Source organism: Spea bombifrons, chromosome 1 (genome assembly GCF_027358695.1).
Source record: "Spea bombifrons isolate aSpeBom1 chromosome 1, aSpeBom1.2.pri, whole genome shotgun sequence".
NCBI lineage: Eukaryota > Metazoa > Chordata > Amphibia > Anura > Pelobatidae > Spea > Spea bombifrons.
This window is the reverse complement of record NC_071087.1, coordinates 1,432,086-1,451,791: the sequence shown is the minus strand read 5'-3', so window position 1 is coordinate 1,451,791 and position 19,706 is coordinate 1,432,086. Positions and strand designations below refer to the sequence as shown.

The window sequence follows — 19,706 nt, the reverse complement described above, 5'->3', positions numbered from 1 at the left end:
GGCCCATATACATTATATAAATATATACGGGGCTGATATACATTATATAAATATATGCGGGGCCCATATACATTATATAAATATATGCAGGGCCGATATACATTATATAAATATATGCGGGGCCCATATACATTATATAAATATATACGGGGCTGATATACATTATATAAATATACATTATATATACATTATATAAATATATGCAGGGTGGATATACATTATATAAATATACGCGGGGCTGATATACATTATATAAATATATGCGGGGCTGATATACATTATATAAATATATGCGGGCCGATATACATTATATAAATATATGCGGGGCTGATTTACATTATATAAATATATGCGGGGCTGATTTACATTATATAAATATATGCGGGGCCGATATACATTATATAAATATATGCAGGGCCGATATACATTATATAAATATATGCGGGCTGATATACATTATATAAATATATGCGGGGCCGATATACATTATATAAATATATGCGGGGCCGATATAAAGAGCTCCCCAGTGACCTGTTCGTTAACAGAAATATACAAAGAACAAGAGGTCGTCCTCTGAGACGGGATGTATAAGGCAGGGATTCTTTACAGTGAAGGCAGTAAAGGTACGGAATTCACTTCCACGGGAGGTGGTTATCCAATACATTAGATGCCTTCAAAAGGGGTCTCGATATTTTCTTAGAAAGGCAGGACATACAAGGATATAAATAGAATTAATATTTTAGAGCTTCTTGAGTTAAGGAGACATCCGATCGCCTCTTGGAGTCAAGAAGGAATTTTTTTCCCCTGATGGCAGAATTTGAAGTCGCTTAATTAGGGATTTTTAGCGTAATTAGGGTTTTTTTTTTTGCCTTCTTTTGGATCAGGAATAGGAAGGTTAGGTAGAAGAGTTGAACTTGATGGACTTGGGTCTTTTTTCAACCTTATGAACTATATGTAACTATATGTAACTATGATATCAATACTAGAGCCCAAAGACACCCCTCTGATCACATGACCAATTATATGACACCTTTTCCAGGAATTGGTTCCCATGTTTGATCTGCCAATAAGTTATGGTGGGGTAAAGGTGATAGAAAACCCTTCCAGTTAAGCTAGGAATCAGGAGAAAAGTACAATAAAATGATACTGTAAGCTCCTGCGCGCAGGGCCCTCCTCACCTGCTGTCTCTGTTAGTCAATTTGTTATGTTATATACTACTTGTGTCCTGTCTACCCATTGTACAGCGCTACGGAATTTGATGGCGCTATATAAATAATAATACCATTTATTGGGTAACTGAGAGTATAAATGCAAGCTTTCGAGACCAAGTTGTCCGGTCGCTTCCTGCGGTATTAATAATCTGCGGAAAGGGAACTAACGACTTGGTCTCGAAAACTCGCAATTATACTCGGTTAGCCAATAAATGGCATCATTTTAATTGTACTTTTCTCCTGTTTTCTGAACGGCTAACACGGCACAAAACCTTTTATCATCTTAGGCTAGGAATGGAATTCCTATAACTCAGGGTCCTTATCTGTTAGGCCGTGAATCACCCCAGGGGTCCCGGGAAGATGACACCTCTAGCCAGAACAGATACAGAGGGCATGCACAAAGAAACACATTAAATCAACCTCAGATTAACCCATTGAATGCTTAAACAAAGGAATAAACCACCTCTGCTGGATTACCCTTCCATGCATCCACTATATCCTATGAGTTAATCATGACAGATATGTCTTCCAGTAGGACCTGGGTAGCAGTAAATAATAATATATATCAAAATACAACAAAGTAATAATAATGTAAGGATGCACATACAGGACTATCTGACACCTGGATTTCACTACCCAGCTTCCCAATTCCCTCCAAATACCATCTCCCTCAGCCGTCACACTAAAGTCAGGCTATCAGACGGTTTCACAAACCTCCCAACATTTCAAAATGTGAAAGAGGGGCACTTTTTTTTTTTTTCAAATCTCGTGGAACCAATACAAGCAATCGCACTTTAAAATGTCGCGCTCGCATCGCCACTTAAAACACGCTTTATTTTTGTCAGCACATGTTTGACCTTATTTGCATGTGCCTACCCAGAATCCCTTGTGGTTGTGGCAGCACCCAAAGACAAATCATGTCTGAACTTTTTCCACCTTTAACCTCTTCAAGACCAGGACATATCTGGTACTTCATGGTCACATGTCATCAGCAGAAGACGCAGTACCCAAATGCTGGTCTTAAAGGGGTTAATGTGAACAATTCTATTGCAAAACAAACTGAAGTCTTTGAAGGGAAAAAATAAACTCCCAATAACCTGGTTGCATAAGTGTGCACACCCTCTTATAACTGTGGGCGTGGCTGTGTTCAGAACTAACCAATCACATTCAAACTCATGTTAATCAGAAGTCATTACACATCTGCAAGATCTTCAGGCATCAGTCAGGAAGCTGAAGAGGAAGAGGAAGTTCACCTCTCAGAACGAGAACATTCAATGCATATTAAAAATAACCAACACATTGAATTGAATTCCCATAAGGCTCAGCCAGACATACTACTTCCATGATGCTGGCTGAGCGTCATGGGAAGTGCAGCAACAGTAAAGCTGCAGATGCTAGCTGTGAACTAAAATTCCTATGATTCTCAGCCAGCCCGGTGTCCACCATAATGCCGGCTGAGCATCATTGGAAGAGAAGTCCGCAGCAGCAGAGATTTTTTTTTTATTAAAAAAGGCTAATGTTAGCCTCCCTCCTTTGATGTTGGAATCAAAACATTTGCTACTGCAAACATTTATAGATGAAAAAGTTCCATTTTATTCAGTGGAATAAAACAGAGATCCCATTATTCTTCACAATATTCTTTTCAAGAAACTTTTATTTCTTTATTAATTCATGTAAACTATTTTTTCATATTTAATAAAAGCTATGATTGAGAAATTTTTGTTTTCATTTCCTTTTATTTGCCCCCTCCCCCAAGTTATGCACATCTGCCCCCAGGCTTGCCACTCTGCTGCCCAGAAATGCCTTATACCCCCTATACGCCACTCTGGCATATAGGGGGTTAAAAGACATATCATGCCTTTTTTTATTAGGTTTTGTAGATGAGTAAAAGATTTTGCTAACAAAAGTGAGAAAAAGCGCGTAACTTGTGTGGGTTCACTAAATGAGAGAGAGGAAAATTACCGCTAAACACGAGCGCCGCAAAATTGTTACAACAGCCATCGCACAAAGGGTACAGAAAAAAACCCCAAAAAACAGACTGGTCCTTAAGGGGTTAAACCCCTCAAACTTTAAGGCTTGCTGCAACTTCATGGATTGAAAATTTAAATAAACGTTTCATCTGAATCTGAAGTCACACAAAGTTATACCCCAGTAACTCGCCTCCCTGGGCAGGTCATTTAATCGTAATTTTTAATTTTAATTGTTTCTTTAATTGTTTTTATATGCGGTTATTTCGCTGAAACTGACTGGGACGCCCAGAGCTTTGTGAATACCCTGTGCTCTATCGAACAACTCAGAACAGCCCCGGTGGGAGGGAATGGGACGGAGGGGCCCCATGAATGAGGTGCGGGACAGGTACCCTTTAATTTTGGTCACCTCAATTTAAGGGGTTTTTAAGGGGGGGTGAAATTGTGCCAGGTAAGGGTTAATACCCCAATGGTACATGAGGGCCGGGTATGGGAGGGGGTAAGACCTTCTAAGGGGTATGAAAGAGAGGCTTGGTAATTGTTATTGTTTTTCATTTGACGGTGAAAGGAATGTTAATAAAGCTGGTTGTGTACTGGTGTAAAAATGCGTTGTGGCAAGTAAAAGGTTAATGTTAAAATGGAGGAAGTAACATTAATAAATCTTGTTTTGAGTGTCGCGGTATTATGTGGTAATATGTGGTCCGCACATTAATAAAAGTTTAGAATCGTGAAGAAATGGTGTCTTTTGTGTTATTGAAGCGGACGTTCCTCATTCGAGTCGGCGGCGTCTCTCTGCTAGACGGGCAGGAGGGGCACGCCGTAGCATATCTGGATGATATTGCGGTGTTCAGTGATACTTGGGAGGAACATTTGATTCATTTAAGGTTCTAGACCGCATAGCAGTGGCTGGGATCACTATAAAACCAGATACGTGCCAGCTGGGCATGACAGAAGTTCAGTACCTGGGGCACAGAGTATGAGGGGGGACCCTATGCCCAGAGCCCAGAATAATAGAGGCTGTTATGGCCTGGCCTGTCCCACAGACTAAAAAGCAGGTGATGTCATTCCTGGGTACTGCAGGATATTACAGGAAATTCGTACCACATTATAACCCCCTGGCCAAACCCCGAACCGATCTCACTAAGAAGGCACTTCCGCGAGTGATTAAGTGGACCCCGGAGTGTGAAGGGGCCTTCAATGCCTTAAAACAGGTCCTTACTGACTCTCCTGTACTACAGGCCCCTAATTTTCACAGACGGTTCCTAGTGCAGGCCGATGCCTCTAATTATGGGCTGGGAGCTGTGTTGAGTCAGGTGGATGAGAAGGGGGATGAGCACCCTGTGGTATATCTCAGCAGGAAGCTGCTGCCAAGGGAAGTGGCCTCTGCCACTGTAGAAAAGGAGTGTCTTGCTATCATTTGGGCCTTGCAAAAACTAAAACCGAACCTATATGGGTTACCGTGACTACCGATCACAGCCCCCTACACTGGTTACACGGGGTGGCTGCGACAAATGGGAAACTTCTCCGATGGAGCCTAGTTCTCCAGCAATATGAGTTTACAATACAGCACAAAAAGGGGGTACACATGGCAACGCCGATGGTCCATCACGCCAAGTGGAGGATCCCACCTAATACGCAAGGTAGAGGCATTGTGAGCCTCCTCCCACTGCGTCTCTAATTTGGGGGAGGTGACACACCATCTTGTGTAGAATGTACATGGACTTGCTACCCGGTAGAGATGGTATGGCCAATTTCAGTATGAGAGGGGTTAATTTGATTGTATAGGCATGTGGTGCCAAAGGGTCTTTTAAGATAAATTTGTCTTTTGAAGCTCGGACTCCAACCAAGGCCCTCTACAAGGTGTGAAATCTTACAGTGGAGATGCCGCAATGTCTACTTGATCCACCATATGCCTGGATCCCTTCATAGATCGAGGGTTCTTTTGATATACTAAGTGACCGCTAGCAGCCAGGAAAACCATTTCTTCCAAGGTCATATCCAACCCTACAAAAAGAATACAAACATGGCGGTGCAACTTAAGCCATTTGGTAGGAAATGTGAAGTCTATGATGTTCAGTCATAAATAGCGAGTGTGACATATCTATGACTTCATAATTTACAGGAAATTCATAAGAACTATTGCTGTGGTGAGCACAGTGGGGAGAATAAGATGAAAATAAGTTATTTTGATTGATATGTTTCCACCACACAAGGGGGAGTCACTTATGGATCCTATAGGTACCCCTTCCCTCCGCTTATACCACCTCTGGGCCGGCTTGGAAACTCGAGGTGAACTGGAAAAGGTGTAAAGTTAATGAGAGGAAATCGGTCGGGGGCTTACTAGGGGCCAAGATCTAATTTTGAGTAAGTCGCCATCTTTGCATTCCGTGAGTAGTTAGGTTTTCTGTAATTTTCTCCTTTTTATTTTTATCTGTTTGGTGTAAATAATCTGTTTATCATCTTTTTTGGATGCACTGTGACTATTTTTTGTTCATAATAAATATTCCTTTATTAAGTTCTGCCTGTGTCTGGTAAAGACTCGCGTTACCTGATTAGGCCGTTTTATCGGTAATTATAAATCACAGAATTATTGGGTTAAAATATATTGTGTGGGTTTTTAGCCTGATTCGCGGGGGCGGCCGAATGTGGTGGCAGCGTTATTTTGATATTAGTTATACCATTATAGTTAATTGCGGGGGGTATTAAGGGTGGATATTTTTGTTTTTATTACTGTAGTTTGGGGTAGCCATATTAGTCCAGTGTATACGAATGCAAAAAACAAAAAAGGAATTATAAATATTTCAGATCACGAACTGTCCACACCTGAGATATCTGTCCTCTCCAAAAGACTATCATTTTGTCCAAGTACAAAATTAGATGACATTGAACTGTACTCAGACCTGGAAGAATTTTTTAGGAGACTACGATTAAAAGAGTTTTTTCATGATAAAGAAAAAACTACCACAACGCCGGATTACAATATCAAGAAAAAGAACTCTCAATTCACTCCAGCACCAGGACGCAACAGCAAATTGGACAGTTACATTGAAAGTTTCCGGCTAAGAACTGCATCCTTAGTCACAAAGCAGCACCATAATAAAATCAGAGCTAATCTCTCACCAATAGAAAGAGATGCAATCAAGGATTTAAGGAATAATCAAACCATCACAATCAAACCAGCGGACAAGGGAGGAGCAGTCGTTATTATGAACACCCAAGATTACATAGAAGAGGCAAACAGACAACTATCAGACAGCACATACTATAAGAAACTGACCAAAGACCCCACCAAGGAATACACCACCAAACCGAGGAAGCTGATCGGATCTGTCCCAGAGGAACAGCGAAAAGGATTGGAAACGTTCATACCCACCAATCCCAACATAGGGACGTTCTACATGCTTCCGAAAATCCACAAACCAGGGAACCCAGGCAGACCTATAATAACAGGTATGGACACACTAACCGAACCAATTTCAGGCTTAGTGGAAAATATTTTAAAACCCTTTGTTAAAAACACTAAGAGCTTCATACAAGACACCACGGACTTCCTGAACAAACTCAGTCAAATTACAAACTTGCCTGCCAATTCCATACATGTAACCATGGATGTGGAATCGCTATATACCAACATCCCACACGAAGATGGAATTGAAGCCTGCTCTCTATTCCTCTCAGAACATACTCACAACCAGAAATACAGTCCTCAAACCATTACCAAACTCATAGAATTCATCCTCACACACAACTACTTCAGTTTCAACAACAATATATATCTGCAAACCATGGGCACTGCCATGGGGACGAGGATGGCACCACAATATGCCAATCTATTCATGGCTGACCTGGAACAACGATTCTTGGAAACAACTTCACAAACCCTACAATTATCGCTACATTGATGATATTTTCATTGTCTGGACGGACGGAAAAGAAAACCTCAGAAAGTTTCATAACGCATTCAATACATTTCACCCATCTATCAAACTCAAAATGGACTTCTCCACAGAAAGTGTAAACTTCTTGGATACAACTGTCACAATAAACAAGCACACTACATACATCTCTATACAGAAAACCCACAGACCGATCCAACTACCTGCACAAATCCAGCTTCCATCCATCCCAAGCAAGGCATCATCCATAGCCAAGCCACCAGATACCACCGCATCTGCTCCAACACTGATGACGGAGACATGCATCTAAAAACCCTGTCTGAGACATTCAAACAAAAGAGATACAAACCCAGGATCATCAATAAGAAAATTAACTCTGCTCTACAAACACCGCGTGAACACCTGTTGCAATACAGAGACAAACAAACATCCTCACGCATACCTTTGGTAGCCACATACAATCCTGCCCTAGAAGAAATCCGAAAAATCATCAAGGATCTGCAGCCAATGCTAGCAGAGGATGAGGTGTTAAAAGAAATTTTCCCTGAACCCCCCATCTTGGCCTTCAGACAACCAGCGAATCTCAAACAAAAGCTGGTGAGTAGCAAACTACATACTGAAAGAAAACTAAAGAAAAGGGATTCAGGAGCCGTCGAGTTTTCAGCTGTGAACTCTGACGATGCTATTGAAAATGGAAATCTAGAGCTTCTGATGACATCACAAAGAGACCCTCCTAATATTGATGTCGATGACAATAGTGCAGGAGATATTCAATCCGGTGCGAAAAGCGTTGGTTCTGGAGGTAAAAGAGATGATGAAGAAATGCAGGAAGTGTCAACGGACGACCACTCCGGCAGCGCTGGAGAAACGCCAAACGCCACATCCGATGGCAGCGACCGAGCTAGTTCCCTGCGCCGGGAGCCGCTGTCCCCAGCGATCTAACGCCCTGTTAGATAACTTTTATTTATTTATTTTTAATTTATTTTTGTTTTATTTTTTCACTTTACTGAGACTACTGACCAATCACCAGTAGCGATAGAGCTGAAAAATCTCATATAACCTCTCTTAATTAACCCCGTAACCGAATTGATTAGTTGCAAAATTCTTCTTCTCAACAGGTAGATAGTTTTAGAACAAGTGTACCACAAGTGTACAGAGTAGATATTCGAAGAAACCTATTTAACTCCATTAATCCCTTTCCCATAAGCCTTGTTCCATGTGTTATGTGTTATTTTATGTTATAAAGATTGTAGTCTTAGTTGCATGGGTATTAATGTGTGAATATGTAGAAGGCGTGTAACAGAGCCAGGTAGTTATGTTTTTGGGTGGAATGTGTCATCAGTCACTCTTTTCTGGGACAGGAGGCTTGCGGCAGTTCGGCTGCCGGTTGAGTGGCTGGGAGTATAGCCGTTGGTGGCTGGTTTGGGATGAGAAGTATTATTTTCTTTTATTTCTATAGGTATGTGGTGGGTCCAGCATCTCTCCGAATTGGTTCAGCTGTTGAGTACCCCAGGGGTATTTGTTATTCACCGGGGGGGGGGGTGATTTGGGTTGATGCTATATGACGACTGTGTTCGGTAATAGGCTAATGGATGCTATACTTTATACCAGGGCTCGACAAATCCCAGGCGCCAGGTCGCCATGGCGACAGAGAATTTTGTCCTGGCGCCTAGGTTTTGTCAGCCTCTTACATCCATAAAAAATTGTGGCTGTAAGAGGCTGAGTAACCACACGGGGGCGCTGCTGCTTCTGTCTGCCCAGGAGTCTGGGCAGACAGCACAGCCACACAGAGCCCGCCCCCGAGCCTGAGATCACTCCCACGGAGTGATCCTGTAGGCTGAAAACGCGGTTGCTGCAAAACCAGCAATCGTGTTTTCAGCTGCCACAGGCAGCTTCAGGGAAGGGGGTTGTGTGTTGATTGGGTCCCCACACAAGTGTGTGGGACCTGACACAACACCCCCCAGCTGCCTGATCGCTCCATGAGAGCGACAGTGCAGCGTTAACCCCTTCAATGCCGCGATCGCGGCATTTAGGGGTTAATTCCCGTTTTGTACAGGGCTCTGCTTCAGGCAGACCAGCAACAGCAAAAACGAGCCCCCACAAGCCCTTTGATGATTCCTGTAGGCATGGAAGCCTACAGCAGTCATCAGAGACTCCCCCCTGCAGTGGCTGGTCTATAGACCAGCAATTGCTTCCCAGCTGCCAGAGGCAGCTTCAGGTACAGGGGAGAGGGTTATTTGGTCTCCACATGAGTGTGGAGACCTGACACAACACCCCCCCCCCCCGCTGCCTGATCGCTCCATGAGAGCGACAGTGCAGCATTAACCCCTTCAATGCCACACTTGTGTATGACACATTCGTGGCATTGCAGGGGTTAACATTTTTCCCCACAAGCTTGTGGGGACTAAATATCAGTAAATGCTGTGCTCCAATGGAACATCAGCATCGAAAGAGTTAAAATAAATAAATAAATAAATAAATTAATAATAATAAAAAAACAGCACTGACCTGAAAGTCCAGGGTGCTTCCAGGTCAAATGCTGTGAGTTTAGTTTAGTTTAGTTTAAAAAAAAATCCTGGCTCCTAACTTTTTTACCTGGCGCCTTGATTCACAACAAATTTGTCAAGCCCTGCTTTATACTATACTATTTCATATACGATTTCAACCTAAACCGTGATGTCTTGTCATCCCAACTAAGCCACGTTAAGTGTGAAAACATGCCAGAGCATTGAGTACTTCAATTGTAGGTAATGTTTACTTTATGTCTTTTAACTTTATTAGAAAATCTACTGTTAGATTGTAAGGTTGTGACAGGGCCGGGCTAGCCGGCTCATATGTTCGTGTGAAGTGTAGCCGGGTCACGGAGCGCTTTTGTGTCCGGTTCCGTATCCCGGTAATATATTATATTGTGTGTTTATTGTGTAACCAGCCCAGAGACTGAATGTGGCTGCAGCTCCGGCCTTCAAAGAGACGATCAGGTAACCTGGCTGGGGCTCTTAATCAGCCAGCACAGCCCTGTCTGCCCCGCCGGCCCCCGCACTACAGGGGGGGTAACACAGGTGGGGGAACCCATTGTATCCCTTAATCCCCTCACCTGATACATCCCCTGTATACTGATGGGATTTGTGATGGGATGGGAGTGATGGGATTGGGGGTTGGGTTCGGTGCTCATTGAATTGAGATTGTATATAAGTTCTGTGTGTTTGAAATAGAGGAGTTCTTTTTTTTTACTGTGAATGGCGGTCTGACTGATCCGTGGATAGCAGGAGCTCCGTATGAGGGACTGACTGGTGATTCCTCAGCCCTCAAATAGGGGACCCAGCACTGGGTACGGTGACCCTGTAACAAAGCTCCTGTGCGCAGGGCTCTTCTCACCTCTTATTTCTGTAAGTCGAATTATGTTATATGTGACTTGTTATGTCCTGTTTACCCACTGTACAGCACTGTGGAATATGGTGGTGCTATACAAAACAACAAATAATAATACTGTAGACAAAGTGGAGCCCAAAGGTTGACCCCGCTACATTTTGAGGTCCTGTGAGGCCCTTGCAGGATAAATCTTTGGAAATCAGATGTCCGTTCAGCAAATAACAATACCATGTGTAAGGACTGCTAATGCTTCCACTGGGAAGGTAACCAAAAAAGAATACATATAAATTAGTTTTGGATTACCTTCATATGCATTCTATAAAACTAAAACACTTCTGAATATTCTCGCCACTGAATGGCTGTGGTGGGGGCAGGAAAGCGGGCCCATTGAAAGCAATAGTAGTGCAATGGGGGCTCCTGAGACGCTTGCCCCCACCATGCTCGCCAACCTCTTCCCCACCGCGCTCCTCACCGTGTTTGGCGAGCCAGCCCTGCGGCTGAGCGTGATGGGTGCATCACGTGTACAGAGATAAAGGTTCGGCTCGAGCACGTGTGGCTGGAGGGTGGGGAGAGGGGTAAGTGCCTGGGGAGGGGGGATTATGTAGGATCCCCCATATATTTGCAAGGGAAGGGGACACCACGATCATTCATACGTGTTCCTTTTTAAGGATAAACTGGTTTCCTACTCAGGGGCAAACAGAGTCATCGAGAAGTTACTGAGCTCTTATTCTGATTGCACATCGAGTCCTGATTTCTCTTCTTCCGGCCTCCTTTACGGTTTGCATTAACCCCTTAATGACAAACCCCGTATATGTACGGGCTCAAAATGCATTGTTTTCAATGGGTTTAGGGACTGCCCATTGTCCTTAAGGGGTTAATGTATGTTTTTTATTTGTTTTGCCATTTTACAGCACTTTACTGGAGTGCCTCACCCTCTGGGTGCAGAAACGAACTGCATCACGTCTGTAGGGTCGGGGATTGTTTTCTTATAATGTTATATGGTATAGAAGCTTTACATAGAATGGAGTAGTTTCATAAATTGTCAAACTGTGAGCATGAAATGCACTCTGTCTTGAAATAAAAGTGCAGATTATTCTGTAAATAATAAACTTAATTTGCTTTTTAAAACTATTCTTTGTTGCAAATGGAACAACGTGGTCTGTATATGTTCAGAACAATTCAACTCTACATGAGAACAGGTAACCCCCCATCCTTCAAATGGAGCAAAAAAAATGGTTAGTGATTTAAAAAAAATAATCACTAAAATAATACAATAAATAATTAAAAAAAAACAATAATGTGAGCTAAGTGATGTCATTGTGACATCACTGGCATTAATAACATAAGGGGACCTCTAAACACAAAAAGATAAAAAATACAAGGAAATACATTTTTAAAAAAAAGATAATAATAATAATAAAAAAGAAAAAAAACCTTACATCCCATTGCCCCAACACAACATCTACCCAGTATAACCCTCCTGCCCCCGTTACAACCCCCAAACCCGTTAAGCCATAGGCATAAAAATTCTACAAATAATGTACATCTTATAGTATGTTCTCTATAACTGCGGGGAAAGTCTGGAAAATCTATATAAATTAGGTATTTCTGAAATCAGGACACCTGAATTGATAAACTTGGAGGGGATTTTCTATCACTTTACATAATTTTGTGAGGATTCAGAGGCAAAATAAAAAATAGGTGTTTTGCTAGTTTTTAATAATTTCTCATTCTAAATTTTCAGCTAATCATCCAACTATGGTATCAAAAGAACGCTCTATTTTTCCTTGAAAAAGCAATATATAGTTTACATGGGTACACTATTCACAGGAAAAGAGAATAATCGCTAAACCAACAGCGCAAAAAATGGCAAAATTGCTCCGGGACTTGAGGTACCAAAAACCCCTGGGATTGAAGGGGTTAATGGCTGTGTGTTGAGTTATTTTGAGGGGTTAATGGTTGTGTGTTGAGTTATTTTGAGGGGTTAATGGCTGTGTGTTGAGTTATTTTGAGGGGTTAATGGCTGTGTGTTGAGTTATTTTGAGGGGTTAATGGCTGTGTGTTGAGTTATTTTGAGGGGTTAATGGCTGTGTGTTGAGTTATTTTGAGGGGTTAATGGCTGTGTGTTGAGTTATTTTGAGGTGTTAATGGCTTTGTGTTGAGTAATTTTGAGGGGTTAATGGCTTTGTGTTGAGTAATTTTGAGGGGTTAATGGCTGTGTGTTGAGTTATTTTGAGGGGTTAATGGCTGTGTGTTGAGTTATTTTGAGGGGTTAATGGCTGTGTGTTGTGTTTTATATATATATATAATACTGCGAACGGGCCCGGATTAGTAATTTTTCAGCCTACATCATAATATAACATGGAGTAAGGTAACACGGAGCTGCTATCCGTTTAGACGCCTCATGACGGGGACTACAGACAGCACAGAGCTGTACACAACTTACTCAGTACTGAGTATACCGGGCGTCTGAGCAGTGAAGCCTCTGCCATCAGTCAACATGGCGGACATGGCATCAACGAGTATCAGAAGGCGGGCTATCTTCTGTTCGTCAGTCCTCAGGCAGGGGGCGCTCTATAACCACCACGCTGAGGTAAGCGAGAAAGTGTGGGGCACGCTGTACGCTGCTCTCTATGGTGTGTCTGAAGGTGTACGGCGCTCCATCCTCACCTCTCTATGGTGTGCTGGCAGGTTAGGGGTCGTACTGTAAGTGACAGCTGGTGACGTGGAACTGCACGAGGGGTTGAATTTCAGGCAACGCCGGGGATCTGCGGCCTCTCGGCCCTATAGTGATTTAAAGGTGTGTAATGAGGATAGGGATTCAGGAGTCACGGAGGATGTGGCCCCTGAGCCTTAAGTAGGTAAAATGTAGAGGGTGTCCCCTGCCTGGATATAATGGAGCAGGGCAGGATTCTGTCAGGGGGGTAAAGCGAGACTATCACTTGTTGGGAATGGGGTAATGCAGTGGCGCAAGCCCCTTGGGCAGGAGGGAGGTGAAGGAGTGGTGCGAGCCCCTTGGGCGGGGGGGAGGTGAAGGGGTGGTGCAAGCCCCTTGGGCAGGGGGGGAGGTGAAGGGGTGGTGCAAGCCCCTTGGGCAGGGGGGGAGGTGAAGGGGTGGTACAAGCCCCTTGGGCAGGGGGGAGGTGAAGGGGTGGGGCGAGCCCCTTGGGCGGGGGGGTGAAGGGGTGGTGCGAGCCCCTTGGGCAGGGGGGGAGGTGAAGGGGTGGTGCGAGCCCCTTGGGCAGGGGGGGAGGTGAAGGGGTGGTGCAAGCCCCTTGGGCAGGGGGGGGTGAAGGGGTGGTGCGAGCCCCTTGGGCAGGGGGAGGTGAAGAGGTGGCGTGAGCCCCTTGGGGGGGTCTTTAAAGTGGGGTGCAACCCATGGTTTTGCAGGGGCATTTGATTCATAGTTGTTTTTTCTTACAGGTTCCCTGGAAACTTGCTAACCTCCCGGGGCCCCGGTCCTGGTAACCTCCCGGGGCCCCGGTCCCGCTGGGATCTTCCTCTTGTTTCATGGGATTCCATGCGTTCGGGAATCGGGAGGCCCTGGGATTTGTAGGCGGCTGCGGCGTCACTTCACCGGCTAGGGGTTGGTCATTAAGCTCTGACATCGTTCTGACCTCACTACGTGAGTGGGGGTGAGAAAGTGACGTGCTGTCGCCCCTTTTAACCCTCCGATCTCTTGGACCTTTCTGTTGGGACTCTGTGACTACCCGGCCCCTGAAACCCTCTGACTTCTCCTCAGTGACATGGCGGGACTGGAATCGGTGGCCAACGTCATCCTCCGCGTCCCCAGCATCGTCCTCCTGGACCTGCTGTACCGCTGGGACGTCGAGGGGTCCGCGCACCTCAGATGGCCGTTATACGGAACAACGTTTCTCAAGTCTGACTATCTGTGGAACGTTTATTACTTGGGTAAGGAGGCACTTCTATGAACCAGGATACCCTCCCGACCCCTCTGCAGACCGGATCACTCAGATCTGTGTCACATGCTTTATAACTGCTGCAGGAATCGACATATGGGAGGGGGGAGGGACTATGTTGTTAATGTAAAGGATTTCCTGGTTAAAATTGTAGCTGTCGGCTCGGCGATCTTATTTTCTTATATCCTTTATTGTATTGGGTGTAAGTTAACTTTGGGTGTTTGAAGGGGGAAGGTATTGCGTGTTGCGCTCTTTACTTCCTGTTGGGTCTTTATATATGTTAAAGGAACGCTCCAACCCTTGCGCTTCCATTCCTCACGTTTTCCCGCCAAAAGGGAAGACGGCCGTTTAACCCTTTCATTAAGTAAAGGAGGTGCCGGGGTATACTCGTATGTTATTATTGTTTTATATAGCGCTATCAAATTCCATAGCGCTGTACAATGGTTTATAAGCGGTCTCGCAGTATTCTGCCGCGACGCTGACGGTCTCGCTCTCCTCGTCCAGGTCACCTGGGCTGCGCGGTGCTCTTCCTGCTGCCGCTGCGATACCTGGTGAGGATCTACCTGCACCTCCTCACGGCTCTGCTCCTGCACGTGGCGCACCAGACGGCCAGGTGAGGCGGCGATGAAATTCCGTGCGTTACGTTTAATGTCTCTGCCGGCTGTAGTGTAGAAGGCCCTAATTAGCATAAACGTTATCTGAGGTAGAAGCTCCTCCTCCTGCTATTTTGCCTCTAAAAGGCTGCTGGAAAGGAGTTCCGGACCTCATCCCGCGGGGCTTGCCGGGCCGCGGCTGACAGACAGTAAATATATCGTGTATGAGGAGACGTGTCGGGCTGAACGTACATCACGCGTGTAAAGCAGACGGACATGGTAGCCGGGGGGGGGGGTCGGGATGCCAATAAATCCAAATTCTGAATCGAACACCACGGGGGGGCCGCCATGAGAATGGAAAAAGACCATGCAGGTGTATGCATTAAAGTGCGTGTGATGGCTCGAGTGCCCCTATTCAAAACATCCCTATGGGCTCTCGGATGAGTCGGCTTGCGCTTGTACCCTAGCAGCACCCATAGGGGTATAATGGCTGAGCGCTGCCCTGCTCCGTGCATGGAGGAACATTGGGGAGGACAGAGAAAGCTACGGGGGATGCGTTGGGTTGGAAAGAAGCCGGTCTCTGCCAGGAAGAGGGTAGATTATTTAGTTTTTTTCCTCCCCAGGGATTACATACACCAGGAAGTGGATTCTGGCTTCATCGGTGCTGCCTACGAGGACCCCGACACCCTGAGCCGAAACGTCAGCACGCTCACCGGTGAGCTGCCCCATAACAAGCTGCTCTTCATGCGCCGTAACACTGCGGTTAGCATTAAACCCGCCTCGTTAACATATTATATGGAATTCCGGGGCATCTGGAGGTATTTTAACCCTCTCTGCTCCTTCTCGTGAAACGCTCTGCAGAGCCGCTGGCTTGTTTGCTTGGTCAGCGGGCTAACCTTGGGATCTTCTCTTGCGGAGAGAGAGCTCAGCCGGCCCTGTATAATGCATAGTTAATGCCGGGAAACTTCCCGAAAGTTATTTCACTGATTTAACCATTTATGCATCGCGGAGGGCCGACCCTCTGATTTAACTATGAAATATGCAGAGCCCCCTCGGCCCGTCCCGCAGGAGAAGCTCCTTGGGCTGCTGGCCGTCATGGTGCATGCGCAGGGAGAGGACGCGTTTCATCTCACCGGAGGTTTGCGGTTTTAGTTAAAACTCTTAGTAAATGAAGATTATTTGATGATGTTTTGCAGGTCTGGTGATAGTCGGCACTCTGTGTTCTCTGCTCCAGAGGACGCGTCACGCTTGGCTGTTTAGTGCCCCGGTGCTGCCGCTTTTGGCTCGGTTAGCTGGACTCCCTCTCCACGCTCTGCCCCATCTCTACACCGTCTCGGTGACGCTGACCCTGATGGTGGTGGTCTCTGTCCTCGTATCCAACCTGGGAGCGATGCTTTGCCTGTGCAGGAAGGCATGTGAAGAAGTGGCGCAGGTATGACATCACGGCGGCGTGAATTTTAAGTCATCCTCACCGTGCCGCATCACAGGTTAATAGAGTCTGTGTCTTAATCTCTAAATTGATGCCTACCGGCCGGGGAAGGCTGGCGTCGCGCGTTCCTTACTGATCCTTTATACCGGCTGGTAATGGCGGTGTCCTCTGCAGATGCTGGAGGGCTACAGACTGGTGGCCCTGGGGTTGTCTCTCTGGACTCGGCTGGCGGTTCCTGTGCTGTTCCTGGTCTTCTGGCTGGTGATGTTCAGCCTCCACGTGTTCTCGTTCCTGTCCTCCAAGCCGGGAGCGTTCAGTAAACAAGGCCTGCTCTTCATCTTCCTCAGCAGGTACCCCCCGTCACCGGTTTAAACTGGAATTAATCTGATGTCCAGGATATTATGTGCAGGCCGCTTGCCGGGATTATGCTTTCACTGTACTGTGAGGTTAATATTGTTCCTGCTCGCTGTCACTGTGTCTCTTTGCAGCGTTGCGGAGTGTTGCGGGACCCCCTACAGTCTCATCGGCCTGACGTTTACCGTCTCTTACTTGGCTTTGGGAATTCTTAACCTCTGCAGGTTCTACCTGGTGGGATACTCAGCCTTTCAGAACGGCAACGTCATGCACAGGTGAGGAGCGCTACCGCGCGGCTCGTGTACAGGTACGGGTTACCCAGCCCTTCTCCTCCCGTCTCATCTCACCATCCCCAAACACTCCTAACCAACGCGCTGTCTCTTCCCCGTGCAGAGGCGTCACTGAGGGCGTCACGTTGATGCTGTTGGCTCTTCAGACCGGACTTCTGGATCTCCAGGTCCTTCAGAGAACCTTCCTCCTCAGCATCATCTTCTTCATCGTAATCACATCCACCCTTCAGTCCATGATAGAAATCGCTGACCCCGTGGTGCTGGCACTGGGGGCCACGAGAAACAGGTACCAAACCGTATATTTATCTGATCACAGAATCGGTCCTTGGTCTTATATTCAGGATAGCCGTGTGCCTGTCCTATGCACTCTGACACTTTTATATATATATATCTGTATGTGTATGTATGTATATATATATTCCTCCCCTATCATGTGGCGAAGTCCCTCTTCTAACACTAACGGGCTCTCACGGATGGAGGCGCACGAGACGTATTTCTGTGGGGGCACACCGTCTCATTTTCCGCTCTTCTCCCCCCAGAAGCGTGTGGAAGCATTTCCGCGGGGTCAGCATGTGTCTCTTCCTCTTGTTTTTCCCGTGTTACATGGCGTTCAAGATCTCCCATTTGTTCCACATGGATTTCTGGCTGCTGATCCTGTTGTCCAGCTGCATGCTCACTTCCTTGCAGGTAACGTGGATCTTGTCGGAGTCGGTGAGGAAGCTCTTGGCTTTACCGTTCCTCGGGTTCTCTGCATCCTCCTATCGGGAAGATGAACAGATCTCCGGGAATATCCAAGACACATTAATTCCTCCCCACCTCTGGGAGAATGCGGGTCGGAGTCCAACCTACTAATGTCCTCCTTGTTTCCATGTTCCAGGTCCTGGGAACCCTGTTTATCTACAGCGTCTTCATGATCGAGCTGTTCCAAGACAGTCCGGTGGAGAAGATGGACGAGATCATTTACTTTGTGAACGCGGTGAGCCGCGTGCTGGAGTTCGTGGTGGCGCTCTGCGTGGTGGCCTACGGCGCCTGGGAGTCCATCTTCGGAGAATGGAGTTGGATGGGGGTGTCGGTCATCATCGTCCATTCTTACTTTAACGTCTGGTTACGGGCGCAGACCGGCTGGAAAAGCTTCCTCCTGAGAAGAGAGGCTGTGAGAAAGATAAACTCTTTGCCCCAAGCCACCGAGGTGCAACTGAGAGCCCACAGCGATGTCTGCGCCATCTGCTTCCAGGTATGGCTTCTAGGGAGGGGGTGGGGGGGGCTTTAGGGGCGAGGCTGGCCAAGTGACCTCTGGTTCCCAACACCGATTGGCCTTGTAGTCGAGGAGCATTGAGTGATTTTCTTCTCCCCTGCCGTTTCAGGACATGTCTGCGGCTGTCATCACCCCTTGCCACCATTTCTTTCATGGGGATTGCTTGCGGAAATGGCTGTATGTCCAGGACACCTGCCCCATGTGCCACCAGAAGGTGAAGCCACCTACCCCGGGGAGGTGTGATGGAGAATCCCAGGCCCGCCACGAGGACGGAGAAGAGGAGGACGTTCTGACTGATGTGGAGGAAGCCGGCTCCACGGAAGGAAGCATGGCAGAGGATCTTTCAGATACAAAGACAGAAGACAAGATGGCAGACGGAGAAGATGAAGAGGAGGACCGGCGTGAAGTGGGGGGATTAGACCTGGAGGGTGAAAACGGTCTCCATGCGAGAATGAGTGACTGAAAGGAAGGCTTTGGGAGTCATGCTGGGCACACGAAAGAATGGGGTCTAAAGCCCTCATTCCAACCCCCAAAGGAGCACCGGCTGGAAGCTGCTTCATCGCAAGCATCTAACGCCAGAATGGGAACGTTATACTGGAGTAAAGCAAAGGGGGGGGAGCTCACCGGGCAAAAGCCGGGACTGGGGAAGGGGGGAGATCACCGGGCAAAAGCCGGGACTGGGGAAGGGGGAGATCACCGGGCAAAAGCCGGGACTGGGGAAGGGGGAGATCACCGGGCAAAAGCCGGGACTGGGGAAGGGGGAGATCACCGGGCAAAAGCCGGGACTGGGGAAGGGGGAGATCACCGGGCAAAAGCTGCGATGGGAGGAGAGGTGGCAAAAAGTGAGATAGAATTCGTGGAATTAAAAGGAAATAATAGGAATGAAATAAGACAGCCAACTGGTAGACGGCATTTATAAGAGGGGGGGCCGAGACCGGAACGAACCCGCTGCAATCACTGCGAAGTAATCTGGAACTTATGATGCAATCGTGAAAGAGAATTCCCGCGGCTTTAATAAACAGGCGCTGGGTACATAAAACCCGAGAGTAATTCTACTTATCTATAAGGACAGAGAAGCCGGCATTGGATCGGAAGAAACGTTGGAATTTACTGCACAAGCGACGGCCGCCGTACTCGTAAATTATGATGTCATTCCTCATCGTTGGAGGAAATCGTGCGTTTGGATGATTGCGTTGTTAGAGTGGGGTGATTGTGTTACAGGCTGGGTGCCCAAAATGCCTCCCAGGCACCCTGTGTCTAGTAACGGCAGCCTGTGCGCCACGGAGCCATCTCAGGAAGAAGCCAGTCTTTGAAGCGTAGCATCGACAGCCTTGGCTTTCAGGATCTCCTGGCGGTTGCCGGAGGACGAGTCTACGGAACCCGCGCTTGGACCGGTCCGGCGGTGCGCAGGGAATCCCGTAA

General features: G+C 46.6%; 1 protein-coding gene across 1 annotated transcript; it reads left to right on the top strand.

The window, feature by feature from the left end:
* Window positions 1–13,126: 13,126 nt before the first annotated feature.
* LOC128477120 (RING finger protein 145-like) lies at window positions 13,127–18,890 on the top strand. The gene is made up of 11 exons (XM_053458051.1): window positions 13,127–13,243; window positions 13,867–14,355; window positions 14,868–14,976; window positions 15,580–15,671; window positions 16,153–16,388; window positions 16,560–16,735; window positions 16,874–17,014; window positions 17,133–17,315; window positions 17,569–17,716; window positions 17,907–18,263; window positions 18,394–18,890. Exons 2-11 carry the CDS (start codon window positions 14,190–14,192, stop codon window positions 18,745–18,747), a joined length of 1,962 nt encoding a protein of 653 aa, XP_053314026.1. The 5' UTR covers window positions 13,127–13,243; window positions 13,867–14,189; the 3' UTR covers window positions 18,748–18,890.
* The last annotated feature ends 816 nt before the right edge of the window (window positions 18,891–19,706 follow it).

Bases quoted from the DNA above. Each gene is read 5' to 3' on its own strand.
- LOC128477120 (XM_053458051.1), top strand. From the start codon at position 14,190: ATGGCGGGACTGGAATCGGTGGCCAACGTCATCCTCCGCGTCCCCAGC. The intron at 14,356-14,867 runs GTAAGGAGGCAC...CTCCTCGTCCAG, and splicing joins GTGGAACGTTTATTACTTGG to GTCACCTGGGCTGCGCGGTG. The intron at 14,977-15,579 runs GTGAGGCGGCGA...TTTCCTCCCCAG, and splicing joins GTGGCGCACCAGACGGCCAG to GGATTACATACACCAGGAAG.